The sequence below is a fragment of the Hibiscus syriacus genome, unplaced genomic scaffold, assembly GCF_006381635.1.
Source record: "Hibiscus syriacus cultivar Baekdansim isolate YM2019G1 unplaced genomic scaffold, ASM638163v2 tig00109980_pilon, whole genome shotgun sequence".
Classification (NCBI taxonomy): domain Eukaryota; kingdom Viridiplantae; phylum Streptophyta; class Magnoliopsida; order Malvales; family Malvaceae; genus Hibiscus; species Hibiscus syriacus.
The window spans coordinates 701,764-711,428 of NW_024062547.1; the positions used below are offsets into that span (position 1 = coordinate 701,764).

Genomic DNA, 9,665 nt, shown 5'->3' on the forward strand with positions numbered 1-9,665 from the left:
AAATCGATCTTTTCTACTCATTTCGATTTGAGAAAACTAATTCAATTAATTTTGAATTATAATTTCATAAACTCAATTTGAATTTTTTTTAAATTCAAGTCGAGTTACAAATTAGAACTTAAATAACTCAAAATTTTTAGTAATTAGTGAATTAATTTTCAAGTTTTAGTCGAATCTCTCGATTATGTATGATATATGTATATACATATAAAAAAATATGAAGAAATATATATGTATTGTATATTGTTATAGAAAATCATTTAAATTAGAATCAAATAATATCATAATATTTATAATTAAATTAAACATAAACTCGAATAACTCGACTTGACTCAAAAAAATTTCAAATCAAATTTGGTTATAAAATATGACTCGTCAACTCGAATAACTCAAAAAATTTTAACTCGACTTAACTTGACTTGATCTAACACCCTTCTACTTGAACACAACAAAACAATGCTGATGATTGTCTTTTAAATTGAAGGCCTTTTCCAAGAAAGGGAAAATAAAACAAATTCTCGAGGAAATAAAAGGAAATTCTGTTTTCTCAAAGAATTAGATTGTTGATGCAGCCAAAATGAGAGTATTCAATTCATAGATGCAATAAGAAGAGAGGACTGACCAAGGCGATCATTTTACGAAAATTTCAAATTATCATATAATTTAAGTATTTTTTTATATTTTTGGTTAAATTAATTTTGTTCATTACAATTTTATAAATTTGCGTCCAAATATAAAATTAAATTTATCCTTATAATCACCAATATGAAAACTATGAAAATAAATAAACAATCCACAAAGAACTTGGCTTATTTATTTATTTGTACCGTTAATAATTACAACGGTGCACCTTGCAAACTATCAATGATGAACATTTTTATCGTTGTTGGACAGGCGATAATTGTAGATCACCTGTGTTCCTTATCTTTTTTTATATCGTATCTCGTTTTTCATTTTTTAATAACTATGTTTTCATGAAAAGTTTTCATTTGCCTTTATTAGGGGTGGGCATTCCATCGAGTAAAAAAATTTCAAGTTATTCGAGTTGATGATTCATAATTTATAACTCAAACTTGATTTGAAATTTTTTTTAGTCGGGTTGAATTTTTTAGTTTTTGTTTATATTTAGTTGTAAATATTCATAATATTATGATACTATTTAATTTCAATTTAAATGATTATTTATAACAATACAATACAATACAATATATCTATTTCTTTATATTTTTTCATATGATATACATATATCATACATAATCAAGGGATTCAACTCAAAATTGAAAATAAATCTACTAATTACTAAAAATTTTAAGTTATTCGAGTTGTATTTTAACTCAATTTGAAATTGAAACTTGTTTTTAGTCGAGTTTATGAAATTACAACTCGAAGTCAATTCGAGTCGAGTCGAAAAAATTAGTTTTTCGAGTCGAGTTTGCTTACCCTAATCTTTATGGCACATTTTCTTATATCTTTTAGTACGTTTTCGCTCTTCTTTATCGATCGTTTTGTTATTCTATTTCGTTTAATTTTCTCAATGATGAATTTGACGTCACATCAACCAATCAAGATAGCGTTTATTTGTTATCTTGAAGATCTTTCATGCTTTGAACCCTCAGCTTGGATTCAGATGCGTGTTTTAAGTTTATAGATAATTTTCTCACGACACTCGACTCTGATTTACAATTATCGATGGTCTTTCAGTAGTTTGATCTCTTATTGTGGTTTGTTTGCCGATGCAATTAGATTTTTTTGTATCTATCTTTCATTCAAATTTTTTAGACAAGATGTTAAACTTTTTCTTCTATAGTCTTTATATGATCTCAAATAGTTAATTAATTATGTTAATAATTATAAAAAAATCATGATTATGTATTTAATTTATAATTATAATCATGAACTTTTTTGACAATTTTAAGCATTTAAAAAAAATTAATTGCCTCTATTCACGTAAAACAATGATCAAACATTTCTCAATTCTTGCATTATTGATTTCTTTACAATATTTATAGAATAAATGGTTGTAAATGGGACCCAAATCCAAAACCCAAAACTCACTTGCCTTTTGTTTTTATTTTTTTGACTTGCTAACCAAAGTATATAATACCCCTGCCGGCTTTTTTGGCCCAAGATAACAAGTTTTTTATTTAGTTCATTAAGGCCTTCGGTTTATATTTTGAGATTTATTGTATTTTTATAATGTTATTGGAATTCGTCACGTCGAGGTGATGAATTTTAATAAAATATAATTTTTTATTAAAATCTATCACATCGAGGTAAAAAATATTATAAAAAATATTTTATTAAAATTCGTCACCTCAACGTGACGAATTTCATATCACTATAAAAAATAAAATAGATATCAAAATAAATTTTTACTTACTATTAGGCTAAATAAAAAACCATATACTGGGCCAATTTTGCCCCTGCATCTCCCCCTTTAGTAGAAAATGTAGCAATTAAAAACCCAAAAACCAATTGCATTGTACCCGTTTTTTTCTTTTGAAATTAATTAATACTTGGATAAAAATAGTGGTATAATATTTGTTATTTTATGACCCAAAAGGTGCTCGATGTGGGATTCTTTTTCTTCGCCTTGCATTTGAAGGAGGTTGGGGAGGCGTGTACGGATTCATGTCTTCTTGTAACCCTTCACGCAATTCTTCTTCTTCTTCTTCTTCTTCTTCTTCTTCTTCTTCTTCTTCCTTGATCTTCTTCTCTCCTTTAACCCTCCACTCTTACCCTCTATGTTGAAACTTGTATTCCCAATATTCCTCTTTATTCCTACAAGCTAAGTTCACCGTTAACACATGAGATCAAAAGATTCAAAGTTTTATGCATAAAACGATTCAACAATGGAGGAAAATTAAGCTTCTAGCCTTACAACCCAGTGAACAGAAACGAAAAGGGTCCAAGAGTGTTCTTCCACAGATTTCACATAAATGAGAAACTCCCAATTTCCCAGATTTTGGTTGAGGTCTCTGGTTCAGAAACAAGACGCTGGCACTGTTTATCACATAAGTTTGCACACCAGTTATGTCCAACACTTTGTGAATCTCTGTCACCCTCACTACACTACATCATGATATGAAGATCTCCTTATCTGCAGGGAAAAAAAAGAACCCCGAACACTTGTTTTTTTTCATCTTGATTGGATTCACAGAATGGGGAATTGATTTACCTGAATCACTTGATGATCTTTGTGTTTAGAAGAGCGGCAATAAAAGCAAAACGAATCGCCTCCACAGTCTAAACAATACAGATTACATTCCCCTCTAGCTGCAGCATCGCCGTGTATTCTGCAAAGTGTGAAAAACGCCGTGCTCAGGAATGGCTCCAGCCATGGCGGCACCGGCATTGTAAAGAACGAAGTGAAAGAAAGAGTGGGAAATGGTTGAAATAATTTTGCAACAAGAAAACAACGAGGGTGATGAACTAATGAAGGTGATGGTGGATTTTGGACGGACTAGATTGAAGGCGGTGGCTAATGTTTTACTTTCAGCCGTTGGATGGAATGGAGACAAGGATGGGTTTGGCGCTTTACGCTACCTTTGGTTCTTCTTTTGGGTGTCTACGTAGGCACGAGGTCGGTCCATCCTTGGCTACGTAACCGAGGCTTCAATGGAATTAGCTGTTTACACAATTTGATCATCAGCTAACTTTCCGCCACGTGTGCAGTTCTCCACGTGGCTTAATCAGAATGGTCAGATTTTAAAACAGGGCCCTAACTGCTTTATATTCCTTTTATTTCTATGATTTTTAAAATGAAGGAATGCACTTAAATTAGGACAAATTTAAGTTTTACGTATTTCAGTAGTTTTTTTATTTATTAAATTAATCTATATTATTATATTTTATTATATAGGTAAATCTTTAAATCAAGATATTTTTATTCTTATATATTTAATAATTAAACGTTTTTATATAAAATAAATAATTATATGTTTTAATTTTCTTAAAATTTGATGTACATAATCTAAATAAAACATAATATACAATATTAAAATATTAAAAGTAAAAAATATTAAATTGTATAAAGGGTTAGATTCATTTACACAATGTAAAACTCTTTAGTTTTACACAGATTTAGAATTGTTGGATGAGTTAAAATAGACAAATGAGATTGACTCATTGTTTTTATTCTAGTGAATATCTTATCATTTCGTATTGTTAATCTTAGTCATCTATTTTCACTCATCCAACTATTCTAAATCTGTATAAAACTAAAATATTTTCATATTATATAACATGATCTTATCCCTTGTATAAATTCATTTAGTTTTATGTAAGTAGATTTTTTTAAAAAGATATATGAAATGATTTGTGCCCAAAATATTATGATGGTTTTCCACAACTTTTCCTTGAAACTGCGAGATATAGAAAAGGATTTGAAAATTAAATAAGATTTTAATTATTATTATTATTATTGATCCCATTTACTAACTGCGTTTTATTTTATTTATTAATTAGATAATAAATAATAATAACAGTGATTATATTGAAAAAAATATTACTAATAAATGAAATACTATTAATTGAATATAGTGTTCATCGTATTAATTGTAGCGCCAAAATTTTATATTAAAAGATATTGATAATGTCATTGTTTTTTTTCTCTCTTGATTTTTTATTTATTTTTATGTAATATTTGAGTCATTTAAATAACTTATAGTATAAGTTATAGGATATTATTTATCTATATATATATAATCGAAGAATACTTGAATTTTAACAAATGAAAATACTCAAGTCTAGGTTTTCAAAATAAAACGTGTAACAACAGTCAATTCATTTTTTGGGATTAATTTGACTGTGAAACCATATGATTAACCTCTCATAAAAGGAGACAGCAGTCACAAAGTGGCACATCAATCAAAGAAATTTTGAAAGTATAATTTAGTTTTTTTCATATGATTTCAAATTTAAAATATTATAGAGAAATTTAATTTCTTAATTAAATTTTTTTCTTATGTTCTATTTTGGAGTAATATAAAGATTTTGATTGAATTTAAAAGGTAGAATTAATATTTTATTGAAAGTTTAGGAATCAAACTGATATTATATCTAAACTTTAATAGTCAAAATGATATTTTATCTAAAGTTCATAGATCAAATTAAAAATTAATCTTTTCTACTACCATACCTCCATATTATCAAGCTAACATAAATTAACGACTCAGTATTAAATATAACAATCGATATGTAAGTGGTCAAAATTTAATAAATTAATAATATAAATGATCAAAAACTAATTGTTTTAAAATAAGTGACAAAAATTGAATAAAATTGAAATGAAAGTGATCATTTCAGTAGTTAACCCAAAATGTTTTAAAAAAGCTCGATATGGATCCTCCGCAAGCTCCATTTCTTAAACAAAAGTCCGACATAATATTTCCTTCCAGAGTAAGAAACAATTGACCTTTTTCTTCGTCTTCGACTCGATCAATTAAGGTTTTTCTTTTTGGGTTCCGATCCCTTGGGTTCATTGATTATCCCACAATCAACAAACCTACCACCTGCGAGCTATGTTCAGGTTCTGGTACGTTTTCTGTTGATACCTCTCTAATCTCTTTTGATTTATTTGGATAATCAGATTCTATTTTTTAGTTTTTTTGTTCTTTTAATGTTTTGAATTTCGATTCAGCCTAGTTTTGAGGGTTTTCCCCCTCCTAATTGCGTGCGAATATTACTAATTTCACTTGGGTTTGTGAAATTGTCCAAATGTTCACAGTTTCTTTGTATTAATATAATTGTGGGTTTGCTTTATTTTGGGTTTTTTAATAACTTTTTTGGTCTATTAATATCTTTTTCTTGGATATTATTGTATTTTACTTCTTTTTTATTTTTATTTTTTAGAATCACCTTTTACTTCCTTTTGGGCGTAATAAGAGGCTGTATGGTCATCAAAGAGACTAAAATTTATGCTTTAGGGAAATAAGGCTGTTGTAGTTTCATAGTTTTATAGTATTGCAGCTAAACCAAAAGTATCCGTTCTTCTTCCATTTTGTTTTTGTTTAAAATAGAATAAATAAGAGGTGCTCCGATCTCATTGAAGAAATGGAACTTGCATTAGCAGTTTTGAGTAATCATCATGTGGAATTTTAGTCTCTAATATCTATTTTATGAAGTTGGATGTGAGAATGTGCTCTCTTAATTGCTTATCATTTTAGGGCAAGTCTAAAGTGTAGAAGACATGCTTCATTTGTTTTTGGTGCTATTACCTGGTCACTTTAATATGCTCCGGTAATTTATGCACCGTATGTTGGATTTCAATGGGCTTAACTCTTTGAAATGGTCGAGAAAGTGTATCATTTTTAATTGTTGTGAATGTACTTCAGTTGTGTTGTGGTCGTATATGTGTGATATTGATCAAAATATAAAACTTGATTGTGATCTTTCTAACTTCAGTTGGAGTTGCCTTTTTCCGTTGGCATACTTTGTGACATATATATTTGGTTTCACTAAAATTTGATCATGTTGCAGGGGTTCACAGGAGCAACAAGCTCAGCCACGCCCACAAGAGGGTTCTTCACATTCTTCGTATCCTCCTGGTTTTAGCTCCCCTAATACTTCCCGGCCTTTGACACCAAGTACCAGTGCTTCTAGTAGCTTCGAAAGGCCACATTCTGAAGCTGCAGGAATCATTGCTCATTTGAGGGACAAAAGGTGGGATGTCTGGTTCTTGCACTCCACCTTGCTATTGGCAAGTAAATCTTCATTTCCTTTTGTGAAAGAAAATAAGATTCTAATTCCTTGTTAATAATTTTGTGCTTTACTAATGATCTATTATGCTCTGTTATTCATTTTGTCATTTTCCTGTTTCCATTATTTTCATCTGTGACTTCTTAAATGTTTTAAAGTTACTCAAGGAAAAGTGCTTGTTTTTCTTAAGAACGCATCTTGCAACTCCTGATGACCTTCGTATTTTCTTAGTGTTGATGAATTACGGAAGCTTTTGTCTGACAAGGATGCATACAATCAGTTCCTGCTATCAGTTGACCAGGTTAAAATTCAAAACAATGTGAGTAGTAAAATTTGCCCTATTTATGTCATTTGATGTTTTCAAATAATCTATGCATTTTTTGGGCAGCTTTTCTTATTTTCTTTGTTTGTGGATTTCTCCTCTGGTCTCGTTGTCTTATGGTTTGGCAAGGGTTTTGGTTAACCAGTGGGTTTGATGAGATTGATGACCTATTGCTAACTGGAAAACCAGAACATTTAGTGGATAAGGGGTGACCTCAAAACATATAAAAAAATGGTGGTTAAAGAATCTTTCATATTATTGGTTCATACCTCAAGTTTTGTCCTCTGGTGTTTCTGTATGTTCCATCCTGATATTATATGGGCTAACTGGATTACCTGGTTTTCAGTAGCCCACGTGTGAACTGTGGAGAGCTAGGTTTTTGAAAAATCTGCAAATGCTGTCAAGCGGAGACTAAAGACTGGAATTCTTTTCTCTAATATTAGGGATTATGCCACAATGATTGTTGAAAGATCTGCATATCCTGTCATGCGGAGACTAAAGACCTCCTAAAGGACTTTGAAATCTCAGCTCTAAACCACCAAATCATTTATGTCCTCATGGTTTTGTTGGTCTTTGTAGATGGTAATATTTTTACAATTAACTAGGATGACCCGATGGTCGATAGCCTGTCAATTTCTGTTAGTTAACCCTTGTTTCTTCCATTTGGGTGTGCTTCTTTTTAAGTATGAGCACAACTCGTTGCTAATCAGACACCTTTCTCAGTTCAATTTTCATTTTAGTTTTGCGTACTGTTCTAGTACCTTGTTGGTATCATGATGTGGTTGCTCTTTTATTTATTTGTTGTGGAGGAATTATATTGGATCGACCTGCATGAGCATGCATTGAGAAACACTGTCATTACCACGTATTTCGTCATTTGTTCACTTCCTACTCCATATGTTCATAACTTTTACCACAGATAAGAGATGAACTTCGGAAGGAGACTTTGCAGCTAGCGAGTGAGTTCTATCAATCTATGGTAATCATTGTAGTGCCATAAACTTTGCTTCAGCTGACGAATGCTAATTTTTGTTATCTTAATAAACAGGGAACAATCTGGATAAAGAACCACAAATAGTGGAGCTAAGAAACCAGGTGAGATGTCCAGAACATCTTATTCATTTTTGCCATTGATAATGTTATTAGAATATCAATTGTAAAACTTTGTTCCCTATATGACAACAGTGCAGAATCATCCGTACATCTGAACTCGCAGCAGCTCTGGAGAAACTAAACGATCTCGAGAGGGAGAAAGAAGAAATCCTTAAGTTCTACTCCCCTGCATCATTTATCAACAGGCTTCAAGGTAAACATTATGGATAATACACTCCTAAGGATTAGGCTCGGAATCATTGATAATAGAATAAAAATACGATGGTTCCCTCTCTGTAGATGCAGCGAATGAGACGGACAAGGAATCAGATGTGGTGCACAGGCAGTCCTTGAGAAGGAGATAGATATAGGGACTTTCATACAGAAATACAAGAAACTCCGAACAAGTTACCACCGCCGTGCTCTAACTCACCTTGCGGCTAAATCGTCTCCAATTTCTTGATGAAGAGCTGAAGATGGTTATTGATCCTGTACCCTAATGTTGAGTTCCTGGTGTAATGCAAGTTAATGCGTTCTTTCTTTATGGCTTGAGACTATTGTTTGTATTTATTAAAATTTATTAATTATTTGATAAATTTATAGAGTCTAATGATGAGAAATCTAGACAATTTGGGATGCATAATTTTTTTATATATATAAAAAATCTGAGTCATAATTGAGGATTTATTTTTAATAAATTCTAAATTTAAACCTAATCTTACTTAGAGTGATGAGAAGAGGAAACTCTAGATGAAGAAAGAGAAGTGCTATCAGTGGATCTAGGACATAAAACTTAAGGGTGTGTTTGGTTGGGGGGAATGTGAGATTTCCATGGGAATGAAATTTATATTTTTCCGTTTGGTTGGCTGAGAATGTCATTCCGGTAATCTTATATTACCAATAGTGGATTTTTTGGAGTATATTACCAGGAATGTCATTACCTTTATTTCTTTAAGTATTGTTGGATTATCGGCGTTTTGGACTAAAATGTTTTTAAAATTTTTTCTTTCATTCAAAAATATCCTTATTCTGTCATTGAATAATAAAATTTTACAAAGGTTAAATTACAAATTTATCCTTAAACTATTTTAGATTTACAAAAAAAAAGTCTATAATTAAAATTTTATATGAAGTTCAGGGTTAAAATAAAATTTTATCATTTCATTAAACATTTTTATATTTTCAATTTTGAAAATAAATTATATAAATTTTATGAATTAATTTTTTTAAAGAAAATATATAAATATTTTCCAACTTGTTAAAAAATAAATATATAATAAGGACAATTTGGTCAAACATACATTCTATTAATCTTTTTTTTCTTTTAATCAAACATAGTAATCTTACATTCATGCTAAACCAACCAAACACAAAATATAACATTCACATTAATTCTATTCCCTGATAATCTTTTATTCCCACCGATAATCTTACATTCCGTGAACCAAACGCACCTAAGGGAATACGAGGGAGCAAAGATGAACAATTTGAAAACCAACCAAACTTACTCGAGGAAGAATTATGTAGTAGCGTAGAAAAGTCGTCGAAATGC

At 30.3% G+C, this 9,665-nt stretch overlaps 1 protein-coding gene and 1 pseudogene across 1 annotated transcript; one reads left to right on the plus strand and one right to left on the minus strand.

Annotated features, from left to right (window-relative positions):
* Positions 1-2,441: 2,441 nt before the first annotated feature.
* LOC120211684 lies at positions 2,442-3,355 on the minus strand (annotated as a pseudogene).
* A 2,005-nt stretch (positions 3,356-5,360) lies between these two features.
* Positions 5,361-8,570, plus strand: LOC120211709 (vacuolar protein-sorting-associated protein 37 homolog 1-like). The gene is made up of 7 exons (XM_039210195.1): positions 5,361-5,536; positions 6,481-6,663; positions 6,931-7,018; positions 7,941-7,980; positions 8,070-8,116; positions 8,207-8,327; positions 8,414-8,570. The coding sequence occupies exons 1-7, from the start codon at positions 5,523-5,525 to the stop codon at positions 8,476-8,478; spliced, it is 558 nt and encodes a 185-aa protein (XP_039066126.1). The 5' UTR covers positions 5,361-5,522; the 3' UTR covers positions 8,479-8,570.
* Positions 8,571-9,665: the final 1,095 nt, after the last annotated feature.